The following is a 15,859-nucleotide window of genomic DNA, read 5'->3' on the forward strand; positions in this document are numbered from 1 at the left end:
TAACACCAACGACAGAGAGATACGAGGGCCGAAGGAATCCTCCGACATTGGCTCTGTTGCCCAACATAGCGCCACTTCGTCATCCGACAGACATACTGCGTATACGCAGAGAGCAAAGTCGAAGGAAGTTGCCATGTTTGCAGATCCCCTGCTGCTTACTTCGATCCTTTGTTGTACCCACGAGGGGGACGGTTGCAACGATCAGGCGACGTGCAAGTAGGCTTTCTAATCTAAACCAAATCCAGTTAGTCTCAAGATGGCTACCCAATCATCTAGCGCCAGCATACGATGTGCCCCTGCACCCTGCTCCGCCCCACCAGCCCAGCCATCCCACCGCCCTCGATCTCGAAGAACCCCACCTCAGGATGCCATTTCAGCCCGCACAGCATCCCACTTCGAGGGACATCCTCCGGCCCTTCTTCAATTGTGCCAGTCTCCGGGATGGATGGATGGATGGATGGTGGACATAGCCTCCGAGCTGAGAGGTCGCTCCCCATGGCCAGTGCGGCTCGGAGGGCATCTTCCCTTCGAATGATGGGAACCAAAACGGCTCAGCGCCGTTCAGGAGTGCCCTCGCCATGCCCTCGCCTGAGTTGAGCTTTCCCCTCTGTCAACCAATTGCATGCAGTGCCACACAGCCCTAGCCTACTACTGCAGTAATAAAAATACCAACACGTTGTGTCCTGCTGGGTTTCAGCCATTTGTGGATTCTCCGATGCCTGACCGGCCGACAGATCCAGGTCCGTAGGCAGCTCAAGACCTGCCAGGCTGCAAGGGTCGCACAGCGTTACTGGGCTGACCATTCCGGTCCTGCACATCTGGGTGGCATGCATTCCCCACCAACAAGTGCGGCCGTCACATCGCCCAGCACGCCTTGTCATGGTTGCATGAGTTAGGTCGGCGTGGGGATCATGACTTCAAGCCTGATGGAAAGCTGTATGATCTCGGGGTAATAGGACAGGACTGGCAGGTAGTCACCCTGTGTCGCACTATCGCTCGCTAACGAGGCTGGAGAAGGTGAAGAAGAAGGGCAAACATAACACGCACTCGTGGAGTCTGTGGGTGACGGGATGTTCCTCGGCACTTCCCAGCTCTTTGTTTTTTTCCAACCTCCTCGGTAGCTCGTTTAACTCGTCTGCCTAGGTCGACCTGGTCGACCTGGTCGACCCTGACCACCTCTTTAAGTAGCACGGCCCACTGCGGGCCATCGGGGTTGAGGTATCGAGTCCTTATTTGTCCAAGGCGCTTACCGACGTAAACTCAGCCTCTGCCCTCTCGCAAGGCCTGCAAATAAATGATTGATAGGTAATGCCATTACCCCATTTCGACCATGGCCTTCTGTTTCTCATCTCTCCCTCCTTCAGGGCCCATCGCTCGTTTACAGGCAGTCGTAACGAAGAGTAATCGACGTCACCAGGTTGACTAGCTTCTACTGTCGGACATATTGGCCCATGGGCTTGACATGCAATGACGGCTCCGAAGCTTCTGTTCGCTCTTACAGCTTTCTCTTTACAGTCGATCGTTTCTGCGCAGACGGTCCCATATTTCAATAACAGCTCCCCCACCGCGACCGACTCAGCACCTCCCGTCGTTATTGAGACTGAATACCCGGTCAGCGCCCAGGTCACCGGGGCAGGCCTGCAAAGGGGTGGAGGGGATGGCTACTGTGGCTGGCCACCTGTGACAGTGGAGATATGTGGGAAGCACTGCCCATGCGAAGGACGATATCGGTATGTTTGGAGTTCTCCTCTCAGAGCTATAGTGCTAACTGTTGCCAGTGTTACCGTAACGTATGACCACCGAGAGGAGAGGAGCAACCCCCCTTTAGAACTAATGATCTAACACGCGTGCAGAGAAACCCAGTCGGTCCCATATCCGGTTTGTACCCTTCTACTCCCTGTCTGTCAGCTTCCTTCATGCTAACGAAAGTAAATAGGTCACGGTCAATCAAACGGTATGTTGTACGGCAACCAGAGATGAGCAGACTTTGTGTGATTCCACTGCCATATGCGGTCCCCTTTCAGGGTTGGGGATGTGCTGGGCTAAGGTGGCCATCCTTATGAGCACTTGGAATCATCAGACCCCCTTCGAGCTAGAGACTCCAAGCTATGCAGCTAACCAAACTGGCACCGTACAGGTCACAGAGACAGAAACAGTCACTGCCACGACGACAACAACGTCAATTTCTGTTTCAACGGATCTGGAAGTGTACGTGTCAATCTGTCAACACCCGAAAGGTTAGATGTGTCTAACTTGGTGTTGTGACAGAACTACGGATTACGTGGAAACGACGGAAACAGAATACATCACAACGGTGAGCCTACTAGAAAGCCGAGTCTGTCGTTCTCTGAGCTAACAAACCGAAGTCTTACCCGCAAATAATTACCGTGAGCCAGTGTCACTTCACAAACGAACCGACCGAGACCCCTGAGCCATACCCAACCGATGGCTATGGTATCATCCGCCGCCGCCGCCTCCGGACGAATCCCGAGTGCGTCATCACCACTGAAACAATATGGACTACAACGGTCCAGACAACGGTGACGACATCAACAATCGTCTCAACAGAAATAGATGTGGAAGTGTCGCCGACTACAGTAACGAATACGGCCACTGATACAACAACTGAGACTACCACCTCAACACTCCTCGGGACGACCAGCACGACCGTCTTCGAACCGACAACTCTGTTCGCAACGGTCACTGTTAACACAAGCTACCCCGTGACCGTAGTCAGTGATCATACCATTTTTACCACCGTTCCGACCACGGTGATTTCGACAATCATAACCTCAGTCCCCGTTCCAACGACGGTCACCGAGACCGAGACGGATATCACGACAAATATTCTCACCGTAACTCAGCCGCCTATAACAACCACGATTAGCGGCAGCTTGACTACAATTACCCCGTCGCCAGTGACAGTAACAACAGTCCTGCCCGGGTCCGTGACGACACTCCCCGGGACGACGTCTTTGGTCACAGTGACCAGTACTATCCCCCCAACCACGACGACTATTATCCAGTCTGGCACAACAGTCACGACGGTCTTGCCTGGAACCACATCGGCCGTGACAATAACCATCACTGGGGCGCCTGTAACGGTGACCCAGCCGCCGACACCCCCTGAGACGATTACTGTCGAGACGACAATCCTTGGTTCGGTTACAACCTGCGCAGCGCCTCAAAATACCGCAGGATCGGCCCCTGCGGCTTTCAACGCATCATCGGACCTCACATGGGGTTGCAAGCCCGGCTTCGTCTGTAGCCCCAAGAAGCCGGATAGCTGTAATATCTGGGCCGATTCTCCAGCAGATGATTTTGCATGCAGTCCGTCGGATTGTATCCCCTCCCCCGCCTTCCCAATCGTGCAGTGGCCGGAGAACAAGACGAGCTACTATCCTCCAACGGACGGGTATTTCAACCTAGCGCCACCCGCGTTTGGCCTGAGTTACGATATCTTTGAGGCTGAGGTGATCGTTGAGAAGGTCGGCGGTTCTTTGACTTCAGTCGTCACTGGAAATTGGGCTTCGCAGTCGACAATTACCCGCTTCCCACCCGCCAGCACCGAGTCTACCTCGCCCCCTTCAGCGAAGTCGAAACCGAAGAGGAGCATACGGGAGGGTGGCCCAGATCATCCCAACTCCCTGTTTAAACGAGATGACTCGATAATTCCCGCCGTGTGCTATGACACTTGCAACAACTGCTATCTCGAGGCTCAAGCTGTTGGGAAGACGCCGGCATTGTGCGCAGCAGGCTCCCCGTTCAAGCAATACTACGACGCCTGCCAGGATTGCATCCTCAAGAATAGCGCCCAGACGAAGCTCACGACCAAGGCGTACCTGGAACCAAAGTTCTCGCAGTTTCTCAAATTCTGCGATGCCCTGGATGCCCAACCCCAGGTCACCACCTCGGGCCCAGAGTCCGAGGCGAGTGCGCCTCCCAATGTCGAGACTAGCTCGCAGGCGCAAGCCAACACGGACACGAGCCCGAGTCCGATCACGGCAAGCTCGCAAGCCGATGCCCTAACCGCCAGCTCTGCCCCCTCACTCCCGACCAGTGCCCTTCCGCCCCCTGAAGCTAGCGACTCTTTTGCGTCCAGCGCCATTGCAGCAACCGCCTCCACAGCCGGTGGTCCGGCTCCAACAAGCCCAACCGAGTCGGCTTCCACGACCTCAGCAGTCACGGTAAACGCCGGTTTCAGATCAACCCAGACGAGCCTCGTACCGCTATTATTTTCCTTCCTTGCTACCCTTCTATTTATCTAGACTGTTTGCCCCGGGCCTTTTGATTCCCGCCATGTCTAATGGGGGTACTCGGCATCTGCCGGCTGTTGCTATATAGACCGAGCGTTCATATTCTTCCGCTCCTTGATGACAGCGTGTTTATTTGTTTTTCATAGAAACCACTATTGTTTTGTTCTTATTAATGTTCGGATCGAAGGTACTAAAAACGGATGGCTAGGCGCAGTTCCTGATACTCGTGGCTGGGCAGCATTGTCGGCAGGACGCTTCTTAGGCTTGGTCATTTTTGGTTGATGATGTGATACCCCCTTTTTCGCTCCTTGGACGACGGTCCGACTGGCTTGCGGAAACAACAATGTCACTCATTTCATTTATCTCTTGCGGGCTTGCGCAGGGGAAAAAGATAAGGGGGATAATCTATCGATAGATAAATAAGATTTGGGTTGAGCATTTGTGCTCCCTCCCAGGTGACAACTCGGGATAGGATTACTTATCCCTAGGGACTGTGGCAAGGATACATGCCGTGCCAGTTACTAACCCATACACCATGGATAATATAGCAGACGTGTACTTCAAACTTGATTCAAACCACTTGAACGTGCGATACGGAACCGTTAACGCCCTCTCAAAGCAAGGCAATGCCAAATCAAACCAAACCCAGCTGCGATCCCCCCTGACTATTTATACACACAAAGACAAGTTCACATCTGCGGGACCCAACCCTCCCGAGTCCCAGACGTGTAGATCTCAGACGACCTCCTATAATAGCTGTTGACGTCGATGACCATAGTCTCGATGCCAGGCAGCAGCCCCTTCCCGAGATTCCTCGGCACGACGACAAACTCCTGGCACGACACGCACGCCCACGCCAGCTTATCAACACCCTCCCCGCCCAGCTGGCCCTCAAAGTTGAACTCATTAACAGCAGGCCTGCCCTTGACGTGGCAAAGCGGACACACCTTGCGCCCATACTTCCCAACGATCCACTCATTCATCAACCTCACCTGCGTCAGCCACAGCTCAGCGTGCATAAGCCGATGCGCCTGGCACATAGTCGACAGCAATTTTGCGCACCCGCACCCCCACACCGGCGTCGGGCTACCCATGAACCCCCCGCGGACCACGCCCTCCCCATCCGGCACCGCGGCCGACAGCTCCCCTGCCTCCTCCTCGTACCCCCATACGCCATGCCCGCACAGCGCGAAGCTCACCCTCTCCGCCGCCCCGGCCGCCAGGCAGACGCAGCACGTGTACGCCCTCGCGGCCAGGACCTCGGCCTCGCGCAGCTGCTCCGCGTCCGCCGACAGCACCATCGACTTGCTCCTGTCGTTGCAGTCCGCGCACACGACCGCGGGGCTGGCGGCCGCGTGGTTCCGGTCCGGGCAGTGCGTCACGGGCGCCTCGACCGCCTGCCCGCACGTCGTCCACTCCGGCCCGGGCCTCGCCAGGTGCTCCTCGCACGCCCGACCCACCAGGTCGGCCCGATGCCCGCCCGCCTCCCCGCCCCGCGTCGGAAGGCTGGCCAGCGCGGGGAGGTTGCCCGGGTACGCGCCGTGGTGCGGCGGGATCTCGGGCTGGGGTTGGGGTGGGGCGGCGGCCTCGCCCGGGTTGGCGGCCTGCTGCTGCTGCTGCTCGTTCCCCTTCCACAGCCGGTCGTGGCCGCCGGGGGAGAGTGGCTGCTCCGGGACCCCCTCGGGCGCGGCGATCTTGCCGCGGATCTTGAAGTACGCGAAGCGGGTGCCCAGCCAGTCGAGGTCCGGCGGGAACTGGTGGCGCAGGGCCTCGTCGTCGGGCCGCGGCGGAGGCGCGAAGGGGTCGTGCCCCAGGCGGGGGTCGTCCTTGACGCCGCCGATCTCGAGGGCCTGCGGGTTGATGTAGCGGTGCGGTTTCAGGTCCTGGGCGCGGCGCTGCATGTACTCGAGGACCTTCCTGGCCAGCTCGGCACCGGTAAGCGGAGCCTGGGCTGGCGGGGGATGTATTTCCACCTGGTCCAGGTTTTGGGCAGGGTCTGGGTGCACGCTGAGGTCAAAATCCGCGTCATTATAAGGGAGAGGGGGGGAATAGTCCCCGAGGAGAGCAGCCAGGTCATCCGCGTCTGCCATTTCTACATCGGCACCCGCCATGCTTTGAAATTGAGGATGGATTGGGGGGAGTTGAGGGTCGGCCTGCAGGTTCTGAGGGGGTTGAGGGCCCATCTGCAAGTTCTGAGGCGGTGGAGGGTAGAACTGTAGGTTCTGAGGGGGTTGAGGGTAGCCGTGGAATTGCAGTATCTGAGGAGGTTGAGGGTCGAACGGCAGGATCGGAGGAAGCTGAAGTCCACCCGGCCCGGGTATAAGGTGCACGTCCGGAGCCTGTCTGTCCCGCAAACAGTTGATCCCTCGCGCGATGCAGTTTTCGCACGCGGCCAACCTCGAGTCCGAATGGGTCAGCCACGAGCACGTCTTTAGCGACCTTTTCTGGCATGAATCGCAGTTGTGCCTGATCAAGGTCATGCGAGGGTCCCCCCTGCGCGGTCGCTGCGCAAGCACCTCTCCGTTGAGCGTGCAGAGAACACGGGGGTTCTTCACCTCGCACCTGACACATCCGACCTTGTGGTCGCCGTCAACATCACAGACGATTCGCCTGGAGGGATCCACTTGGCAATAGTCGCATTCAAGACGTGGCCCTCGGAGTAAACCACTACCTCTCAAGACGGGCGGGATATGGTCAGGTCGTACAGGGAGAGCCTGATCCCCGGCCTGGCAGGGTATGTTAAATTCTTTGCATTTTGTGCAGCCGATTAACCGATCCACGTCGAAGTCGCACCTGCGATGGTTCGCCCTGCAGTTGTTGCAACACGGCAGCGGTTGATAACCCCGAGACATGGACATTTGGACAGATGGGGTGTTGGTCGAGGAGCTTGCCCTGCGATGCTTCGGCGTTGTAGACTCGGAAACCCTTAGTCGCCAAGCGAGTACTGTAGTGTCGTCGGTTGAGAATAGATCTCGATCTCACAGTCTCGGACCTTCTAATCACGATTTTAAGAGAAGAGTGTGTTAAAAGCGGTATATTGGTCTAGGAGGGCCCCGACCCTCGTAGATATCATGTTCTGAAGCGCTAATAATACCTGAAGCAGACAGGCCATGGCCGTTGGTTGTCGAACTTGGCTCTTCCTTAGATGTCCGAGAACGTTGTCGAGGGCGAGGGGATACAAAGGGGGCTTTGTCAACTGTTCCCGACAAAATATGGATAAAGGCCGGATAGGGCTCGAGTTAAAGACGACATTCTGAAAACGGATTGCCGACATCGAGTAAGTAATTCTGGCGAGTCTCTAGACCAGTGAGTAGTGGCTATCGATCACATGCATGAGACAGCTGCCTGGAGGAAGGCTGACCAAGTCTTCGTGACAAAAGGGAGCTTGTTTTGACTGAGAACCACGGCCGCAAAACATAATATCAAAGAAATTACAGGTCGGAGAACACCGATATAGGATGACCGACGTTTTAGTTTGAAAAAAAAGGAGAGAAAAAAAACAGAAAGACGGATAGAGAAACTGGTATCATGGAACCAGAGCATGCACTCCTGCCGTCCGGATCCCTCAACACTTGACAAGCTTCCATCAGGGTTGTCATACCTAATAGGAGCCCGAAGGTCATTTTCCCGACCATGGCGATAGCTGCCATCGTGCTCGATTCGATAGGCGTCCGGACAGAGAGAATTCAAGGTCCGAGCCAATGCGTATATGCATTTCCCCCAAATGTCCCAACATCCGGCAAAACGTCCTTCAGCGCGCGCGTTTTCGATTTTTGGTATCTCGAGTCTCTCCTCTCCGCTCCTCCGCTCCATCCGCTCCACTCACTCCTTCCAACCTAGAAGCTAATCGCCAGCTTCGATGTACTCGCTGGATATCGTTCCTTCACATAATCACGCACTTCGAGCAGCAGCCAGCGTCGGCATCGTTGTCGCTCACTTCCATCTTGTTGGTCGGGCCGCCATTGTTCGAAGTCCCGCTGCCGGTCGAGTAACCCTGCATCTCACGGTTGTACCTCCTGATTTCCCGGACGATATCGTAGAATGCCTTGTCAACATTGATCCGCGACTTCGCCGAGGTTTCAATGAACTTGCAGCCAAAAGATTTCGCAAGTGCCTCACCCTCTGTTATCCCATGTAAGCATTTGAGTAGACCTCCTGGGCTTTGAAATGAGTAGTACCTTGTCTCGTAACCTCGCGCTCGCCCTCCAAATCGCACTTGTTTCCGACGACGACCATTGGGAAGTAGTCCTTGTCCTTAACTCGCAGGATCTGCTGCTGGAAAGTGGTGATTTCCTCGAAGCTCTGCCGTGATGTGATCGAGTAGACTAGGAGGAATCCTTCACCCGTTCGCATGTACTGCTCGCGCATGGCAGAGTACTCCTCCTGGCCGGCAGTATCCAACACGTCGAGCAGGGCGACCTCATCGTCAATGACACACTGCTTGCGGTAGGAATCTGGGTCAAGCCATCAGCGCCAGTCTCTCACGCATGGCTGTGGGAAATAGGAGCGATACGAACCCTCAATTGTTGGATCATATTCGTCGACGAAATGGCTCTGGATAAGTTGGATGGTAAGGCAAGACTTTCCGACGCCACCACCACCGACCACAACTAGTTTATACTCTCTCAGGAACTGTGATCAAGCCAGGGAATTAGTTGCGGGCCGGCAATTTCAAAGTAGAGTACACTGTCGAGGGAGAGGTTACGAACCTTGGAGGCCATCGCAGCGACTCCGTCGGGGAATAGTGGTATTTGATTATCGAACCGAGGCGCGTAGTTGTCGAGCTCACGTCACAGATGGAGAGGATACGGGTTGGTTTGACAGGAGATATGGAACGGCTTGGCAGTTGAAATTGGGCGGTTCTTGCCGAGGAATGGGATCCTACTGACGTCGACGGGGGGGTGGGTGCTGGTCAGAGCAAGGTCGGAGGCGGTGAGTGGCGGACAAAAGGGCAATAAATGATGCTGTCCTGGAATGGCGATGACCACGAACTGTTGATCGCAGAGGCAGACGGAATCAGAGGGGAAGTCGCAAGTGATGGATTGACGAAAAGGTGTGTGCTTGTGGTGGTTTGGGGAAGAGCTGCAGACCAGAGAGGGTGTGAGTGAACGAACTCCCTGAGCAAAGTTGCCGAGCAATCAGAGGAATAGACCAACGAGGGAGGGTTCGTGCACGGTGCACCGACGGGGGGTGGGAGAGAAGGTGGGTCCAACCTTCGACACCGTTTTCTGATTGGACTCAAGCTCTGCAGAAATACATGCACAGGCACATTAAGATCCCGTTCTCATTGAGGTCCCTAGCACCACATCAACAAATCCTGAACCAGCAATGCCTGGCAGTGGAAATGGACCCCTGCAAGCTGGACTGCATAGGACTCCCGCATCAGGATACCCCCCTTCCCATTTTGGAACAGGACTGTTAGGCCAATCCCTGCGAATCATTTTCTCGCCTGGGTGAAGACTCTGAAGAGGAATTTAAACTTGCCGCCTTCTGAGCGGGTAGCACATGTAGTCACGATCCGATCTATTTAATGATATCATTGATGTTGACGACATCATATTCGGCTGCCGGGAGTTGATTTTGGGGTTCTCACCCCCAGTGCCGTTCTCCAGCTCTTTGATTGCTGGGCAACAGCGATCGATGTATGAGCCGACTGCCCGACCTATCTTGTCGCACAAAGAAAGCACTCTCGGCCATCATTGAAAGCAGCCCGTCTGAGTTGGGCTTGAGTAGGGCATGGGTATGGCAGCGCTTCCTTGCTCGTATCCTGGACCACCAACGAATTTGGTGATACATAAATCCCTGCGACAGGCGATAAGGCTATTGAATCGAAGCCTCGATGGATGCCTACCTAGCCTAGGCTTGGCCCTAGAGGCGGCAATCATGGGTTTCCTTTATCAATTCCCACTCGCACCCTGCTTCAAGTTCCAACTGTAGGTTCCACTTGTAGCCATGCGCGTTGACTTCCACTGCGCCATGACGTGTGTAAGTATCGTTGTATCCTCTCTTGACCTTCGACGTTGTGGAATTTAAACCTGCACCATAATAAGGCTCGAGCCATCCACGGAGTTACCAAAACACAGAAGGCATTGATTGACTCAGCCACCTCCGGATTCATGTCTGATGTGCCGGCGCCCGTCTGTGTGAGAGGGGCGTTGCACAGACAAAGACATGGACACCGCTAGTTAAAAGTTGCCTGACGCACGCACAGTTACAAAACGAACGTTCTCTCACGAAGTTGCTAATTATCCTCAATAAACGGGATTTGCCGCCTATTAGCAGTTATCCTACCAGCCTATGTAGTGTGGATTCAGCTACCTACTAATTACATAGGTAAGTATGTACAGATCCGTATCTAGGTAGGTAACTGGTAGGGATGGAGTAGCAAGGAATGGGGAACAAGACGCCATCAATCTTTCCAGAACAACGAGAGATCCACACTCCACAGACTCATTAGCAAATACAGGGATTGGCGTCACATTTGTGGCCGCCCCGCCTGGGTCATCAAGCCAAAAGCCCGAATCGCTTGCAGAACCATGGGATGAATGGTTGAGAGATTGGCTCGTTTCGGGAGAAACAAAAGTAATTTGCGACTTCTCAAAGCTCCAGTCAGTCAGAAATGATAACCACCCACGTTCAGAAGTTCAGCGCCGGAATCTAGTTACTACTTGCTTGCTACTACCTGTTGGCTGCTACTCTGCTCGCCCCCAAAGCGACTTCTATTTCAGTGATCTGGGAGGTCGTCATCTTCGCCTTCGACAATAACGCGGCGGCCCTGGACATTCTTCTCTACCTCTGGAATGATACTTTCCAAGAAGGCGTGGTCTCTGCAAAGGGGGTCAGATAAGTATCTAGCCATGAGGGTTATGGATTATGACGAGCGAATGGAGTCACATACCGTCCGACCAGAGTCACCGTGTTACTTTTCTTCCCCCATCGAGGGTAACTCCCGACCTTGACACCCTTCGGCTCGACTGCGGCTGCTAGCTGAGTCAAATATTCGGCGACTGCGCTCTCGGGCAACGGCGTCGAGATCAGCACCCTGGCAATACCTTTGCCGTCGGGGTCTATCAGCCGGTGGATGATGGATGGCTTCACAGCATCAATGAGTGCCTCAACTGTCGCATCGCAGCTGTGTCAGAATCGTCGCATTTCGCCAGGTCAACGGTGAGGGTCTCGTACAGAGGCTCGGAATGCCCGGGAGGATGTGGACATTCCCATTGACGACGGCCACAGGAACCCATAGCTCCTCCCGTGGAAAGAGAAACTGGGTCTTGGGGTCCCTGGCGCTATCGGTGGGCAATTGGACCATCCGAAGCCGAGCAGTCCTCGCGGGTGATTCCTCGTCCCAATTGAAGTTGGGCTGGGACGGGTGAGGCTTGGACAATCTCTTCATCCGCTCAAAAGCCTCCTGATTGAGGACAAGCGGGAGTCCAAACGCCTTGGCGATAGACGCATAGGTGATATCATCGTGCCTCAAATCCCATCAGCAGAGAGCGAGGAGAGTCAGCCGTATCGCAATTTCTTACGTGGGGCCAATGCCTCCGCTTCAGGTTTGTCCTCGTCAGTACCTATGCCGCCATCGCAAAGAGCCACCAACAGGGCAAGGGCGGAGCATGTCATACCTAGTGACAACAAAGTCGTAGCGGTCGCTCATCCGGCGTACGGCTTCGATGATCTCATTCTCGTCGTCTGATATGACCTCGACCCGCTTCAGTTGCTATGAGGTAGAGCATGATGAGTTGGCCGGTGCTCCCCCGAGTAAATTCAGGGGCGTCGTCAACAACTCACAATACCTAGCGAGAAGCACCACTTGGCCATATAAGCCGAATTCGTCTGTACGAGATCAGAAAACGACACACCGGAGAGTATACCTAGCACAGCATCCTTACATCTACTGTCTGCAACCCGAATATAAGTTCCCCGTCTTTTTGTCAGCTAGCCTCCTCAACTCGTGCGCCCCAGTTTCCGATGTGCAACCTGCCTTTCCTCCGAGCACCTCATCGCCGATGATGAGACATGCTGCCGTGTTAATGGTCCTCGAGTCACGCTGATCTGCGGAGATACCGGAAGCCATGATTGAATTCGCACCGCCTCCCTGCCGCAATGCCGAGGCTGACGCTGGTATACGGGATGAGCAGAGTGCCGGTCTTGACAGATGACGTGCTAGGAGCGCTACGCGAGAGAACATAAAGCCGAGGGTAGAGCCAGGGGCTTCTTCCAATTGACAACCCTCGAGACTTGGGGAATGGGCAGAGTGCGACTGGAAGCTACCTAGGTAAGGTATGCGGTACCAGTTCAATATGCCGGGAACCAACCGATTTTGAGGCACCCATTGGAAGAATGGAGCCCCAAACCTCACCCTTGGAGCCCCGCTAAGGTGGGGGTGGTGTCATTGGGTCATCTACGCCGTCAAGTGCGTCTCAAACTCCCAAAGCAAGAGGCCTTCGATCAGGCTGACTATCATAAAACACGACCTAGGTTTCCGTCGTCTCTTGTCTCTCGTCTAGTCTTTTACCAAGGAGAATTCTATTATATTCGGACACGACGACGTTGAACATCTTGAAACGACGACAATGGTATCCGACCGAATCCGACCATCAGCCGTGGATCGAGGCTTTAGAAGGCTGACAGCTATCTAGAGCTCCGAGGCAAGGCTCTACGCCTTCTCCCAGGAGACCAAAGACCACCTGCGCAAGTTCCGCCTGGGGACTTCCAGGTCCAACGACCCCCAGGCCGTTATTTGTATGTGCGTCTTTCCCTTGGAACCAACTGCTTTTACCCCGCCGCGCTCCTCGCAGACGATAGGTACCTGTGTAGCTGTGACTAACCCCCTGGCGCGGCCGCAGACCTGATCGATAAGACCACGCACGAGATCCGGCAAGACGACGATAAGACGGTGTACAAGACGCTCGAGGAGATCGCAGACGACCTCCCGGACCACTCGCCGCGCTTCGTGCTGCTGAGCTACCCACTGACACTTGTGAGACACACGCGATATCCCAACCTGACCTGACATACATTATGGGGGGAGGGGTAACCACACCCCCTATTATTCATGTCGGAGGAGGGAGGAAATCCTATAAAAAGACCTGGGGACTGCGCTAATACGAGGGTCGGGGGCGTTTGTTCCCCCCTTCCCGGCATATCTGCAGCCGTCCGGCCGACTGTCGGTACCATACGTCCTTCTCTACTACCTGCCCATCACGTGCAACAATGAGATGCGGATGCTGTACGCCGGCGCCAAGGAGCTGATGCGGAACACGAGCGAGGTGGGCAGGGTTATCGATGTCGAGTCCGCGGACGATCTGGAGGAGATACCGAGCAAGTTGGGCGCCGAGTAGTTACGGACTTTCCTTTCCTCGCTATGCGGTAGGTTGGAAGGTGGAAGGCAGTTTTGTTTTTCGCGCGGTCGTTACCGAGGGTTGGGGATGGATGGGGGTTGCCGCCGGATGAGATATGACCTGGGCATGGTATCTAGTTTCACGTTTACCTAGGTTATATCTACAACTCAGCTTCACCGCTGAGTGTCCGTGAAATCATTACTCGTGAATTATATTTACAAATGGGGTATAGATCCCGAGATATCCCCCAATGCGTCTATTGCTCTGGCAGGACGTCTTTTGCGTCCAGGCCGATCTGGCCAGATAGCTCCCTCACCACGTTCTTCAGCGCCTTGCAAGCAGGACTGTCTGGGAACGAGTCGAAGAAGCTCTCCCCATAGTCGCAAGCCATCCCTATGCGAGGATCCAGCGGCACCGCGCCCAGAAACGGGATGCCCATCTCCTCGGCCAGGCCCCTCCCGCCCCCCGTTGTCGCCTCGAATATCTGGCTCTCGTGGGTGCATTTTGGACACACGAAGCCGCTCAGGTTCTCCACCAGGCCGAGGATCCTGATCCCGGCCTTCCTGCAGAAGTCTATCTCCTTGCGCACGTCGAGCAGCGCCACCTCTTGCGGGGTCGTGACCATGACGGCGCCATCGATGTGGCTCTCCTTGAGGAACGAGTTCACGCTCAGGTGCTCGTCGCTGGTGCCCGGCGGGGTATCGACCAGCAGGAAATCGAGGTCGCCCCACTCGACGTCCTTGAGGAACTGCTTTATCAGGCCGTTCTTCTTGGGGCCGCGCCAGATGATGGCGTCGTCCTTACCCGGCAGCATGAACTGTATGCTCATAACGCACAGGTTGTCCGAGGCCCAGACGGGCGACAAGCCCGTGTTGCTGACGTGGATGGTCTCCGACTCGACGCCCAGCATCTTGGGGATGCTGGGCCCGCATATGTCCGTGTCCATGACGCCGACCGTGCTGTCCGGGTTAGCGGCGAACGCGTGCGCCAGCATGCTGGTGAGCGTGCTCTTGCCGACGCCGCCCTTGCCGCTCAGCACCAGGATCTTGTGCCTCACGCCGGCCAGCCGCGCCGAGATGACCTTCACGTCCGGGTCCGGGCCCTTGGGCGCCGACGCGCATATCTCCCGGTTGGGACATCCGGCGCACGAGTCGGCCTGGCCCGCCTGTTCCGACTCAGGGCCGGGGCAGTGCTCCGGCTCGGGGGCGACGAGCTTCGGCTTTTGCTTGAGAGGGTGCGCGATCACGTCTTCGACGGGCTCGGCGGCCTCGAGGGACGGTGCCATCGTATGCCGTGTTGCGCGTGCGCGTGCGCGTGCGCGAAGTGCCGGGTGTCGACGATTAATATGCGGATTCACCCAAAAAGTTCGCGATGTGGGCGGCAGGTTGATTGAGGCGCGGGGTTTACAGAGGGATTGGGGAATACGTAGGGTGCAGTGATAAGATATGGAGCTGAGGATTAGAAATCAAGACCCGCAAATTTCGAATTCGCCGTTGGTGGCAACTCTGAATTTCTAGGTACCGAAAATTAGAACAGAGCTGCCGTAGTCAGTGGTGTAGCAGGAGCACTGGATGTGACTCAGCAAAGGAGTGGCAAGTGTCGATGGAGTCCCAGTACTCGCAAGTAAGTCATTATCACACTGTCGTCTCTGCTTCTACGCTTTAGGCCAGGATCGCGGCAGAAAGGCATAACTGCTCAGTTAGGTGGTAGTCTGGTACGATGCAGATAGGAGAGCGTTTGAGAGGAGGGTATCGTGACTGCTGGGGGTTGATGCTTTGTCCCGAAATAGGAGCAGACCTATGTAAGTGAGGCAAAATGTAGAGCAGCTTACCTACCTCTCAGACAGACTCTGATAGAACTGGCAGAGCTGGAGACGAACTCCCCGAGCTCCCCGAAATCAACAGACGAGACGATTGGAGTTCCTTCTTCGTGCTGGAGCAATATCAAGGCTGTCCTGGGATGCAGATGTCGTCGCTCTCATCCAGAGCTTTCCAGCCCCCTTGTCTTGCGAACCTCAGCGTCCCGGCCCAACCGCGTCCTCAATGCTAGTGAAACTGATGATAATGGAATGCGCTCGGATGTTGATTGGCTAGCCGTCCCTTCCTGCCCTCCCTGCCCTCCCTGCCCCTATCTGGGGTCGCGAGGACTCCCCAGAGTTGTCGGGCTTCGATGGGAGACGGGATGGGGATGGGCTGCGATTGTGGGGGGATACGTTGGGTACTTATGCACTCCTATGCAGCCTCCTGTTGCACTCAACGG

General features: G+C 55.6%; 6 protein-coding genes across 6 annotated transcripts; 2 read left to right on the top strand and 4 right to left on the bottom strand.

Moving 5' to 3' along the window:
* The first annotated feature begins 1,036 nt into the window (after positions 1-1,036).
* Positions 1,037-4,729, top strand: QBC33DRAFT_39483 (uncharacterized protein). Its single transcript, XM_060424113.1, has 7 exons — positions 1,037-1,305; positions 1,365-1,730; positions 1,779-1,790; positions 1,854-1,878; positions 1,937-2,208; positions 2,269-2,314; positions 2,367-4,729. Exons 2-7 carry the CDS (start codon positions 1,468-1,470, stop codon positions 4,266-4,268), a joined length of 2,520 nt encoding a protein of 839 aa, XP_060284189.1. The 5' UTR covers positions 1,037-1,305; positions 1,365-1,467; the 3' UTR covers positions 4,269-4,729.
* Positions 4,710-5,620, bottom strand: QBC33DRAFT_535856 (uncharacterized protein). Its single transcript, XM_060427653.1, has one exon. It carries the CDS (start codon positions 5,555-5,557, stop codon positions 4,946-4,948), a length of 612 nt encoding a protein of 203 aa, XP_060284190.1. The 5' UTR covers positions 5,558-5,620; the 3' UTR covers positions 4,710-4,945.
* A 2,519-nt stretch (positions 5,621-8,139) lies between these two features.
* Positions 8,140-8,977, bottom strand: QBC33DRAFT_577655 (ras small monomeric GTPase; the record flags this gene model as incomplete). Its single annotated transcript, XM_060430996.1, has 4 exons — positions 8,140-8,378; positions 8,435-8,710; positions 8,774-8,888; positions 8,966-8,977. 4 exons carry the CDS (start codon positions 8,975-8,977, stop codon positions 8,140-8,142), a joined length of 642 nt encoding a protein of 213 aa, XP_060284191.1.
* Positions 8,978-10,497: 1,520 nt separating this feature from the next.
* QBC33DRAFT_535866 (MoaB/Mog domain-containing protein) lies at positions 10,498-12,557 on the bottom strand. Its single transcript, XM_060427654.1, has 8 exons — positions 12,241-12,557; positions 12,149-12,157; positions 12,048-12,092; positions 11,882-11,976; positions 11,786-11,803; positions 11,439-11,731; positions 11,155-11,374; positions 10,498-11,083 (listed from the first exon to the last, which is right to left on the bottom strand). The coding sequence occupies exons 1-8, from the start codon at positions 12,445-12,447 to the stop codon at positions 10,981-10,983; spliced, it is 990 nt and encodes a 329-aa protein (XP_060284192.1). The 5' UTR covers positions 12,448-12,557; the 3' UTR covers positions 10,498-10,980.
* A 118-nt stretch (positions 12,558-12,675) lies between these two features.
* On the top strand, positions 12,676-13,892 carry QBC33DRAFT_535873 (GMF family protein). The gene is made up of 4 exons (XM_060427655.1): positions 12,676-12,835; positions 12,899-13,001; positions 13,106-13,239; positions 13,412-13,892. The coding sequence occupies exons 1-4, from the start codon at positions 12,833-12,835 to the stop codon at positions 13,598-13,600; spliced, it is 429 nt and encodes a 142-aa protein (XP_060284193.1). The 5' UTR covers positions 12,676-12,832; the 3' UTR covers positions 13,601-13,892.
* Positions 13,857-14,885, bottom strand: QBC33DRAFT_449890 (P-loop containing nucleoside triphosphate hydrolase protein; the record flags this gene model as incomplete). The annotated part of the gene is made up of 1 exon (XM_060424538.1): positions 13,857-14,885. One exon carries the CDS (start codon positions 14,883-14,885, stop codon positions 13,857-13,859), a length of 1,029 nt encoding a protein of 342 aa, XP_060284194.1.
* Positions 14,886-15,859: the final 974 nt, after the last annotated feature.

Source organism: Phialemonium atrogriseum (assembly GCF_030411735.1).
Source record: "Phialemonium atrogriseum strain 8032-3 unplaced genomic scaffold QBC33scaffold_10, whole genome shotgun sequence".
In the NCBI taxonomy this organism is placed as follows: domain Eukaryota; kingdom Fungi; phylum Ascomycota; class Sordariomycetes; order Cephalothecales; family Cephalothecaceae; genus Phialemonium; species Phialemonium atrogriseum.

What these genes read in the sequence shown, in the direction of transcription:
- QBC33DRAFT_39483 (XM_060424113.1), top strand. Translation starts at nt 1,468, where the DNA reads ATGACGGCTCCGAAGCTTCTGTTCGCTCTTACAGCTTTCTCTTTACAG. An exon ending in CCCAGTCGGTCCCATATCCG is followed by an intron (nt 1,879 to 1,936) that starts GTTTGTACCCTT and finishes GAAAGTAAATAG; the next exon opens with GTCACGGTCAATCAAACGGT. An exon ending in GTTTCAACGGATCTGGAAGT is followed by an intron (nt 2,209 to 2,268) that starts GTACGTGTCAAT and finishes GTGTTGTGACAG; the next exon opens with AACTACGGATTACGTGGAAA.
- QBC33DRAFT_535856 (XM_060427653.1), bottom strand. Translation starts at nt 5,557, where the DNA reads ATGGTGCTGTCGGCGGACGCGGAGCAGCTGCGCGAGGCCGAGGTCCTG.
- QBC33DRAFT_535866 (XM_060427654.1), bottom strand. Translation starts at nt 12,447, where the DNA reads ATGTTCTCTCGCGTAGCGCTCCTAGCACGTCATCTGTCAAGACCGGCA. An exon ending in GGTGCTTCTCGCTAGGTATT is followed by an intron (nt 11,977 to 12,047) that starts GTGAGTTGTTGA and finishes TCTACCTCATAG; the next exon opens with CAACTGAAGCGGGTCGAGGT. An exon ending in ACGGTGACTCTGGTCGGACG is followed by an intron (nt 11,084 to 11,154) that starts GTATGTGACTCC and finishes CCCCCTTTGCAG; the next exon opens with AGACCACGCCTTCTTGGAAA.
- QBC33DRAFT_535873 (XM_060427655.1), top strand. An exon ending in CGACCCCCAGGCCGTTATTT is followed by an intron (nt 13,002 to 13,105) that starts GTATGTGCGTCT and finishes GCGCGGCCGCAG; the next exon opens with ACCTGATCGATAAGACCACG. An exon ending in TGAGCTACCCACTGACACTT is followed by an intron (nt 13,240 to 13,411) that starts GTGAGACACACG and finishes GCATATCTGCAG; the next exon opens with CCGTCCGGCCGACTGTCGGT.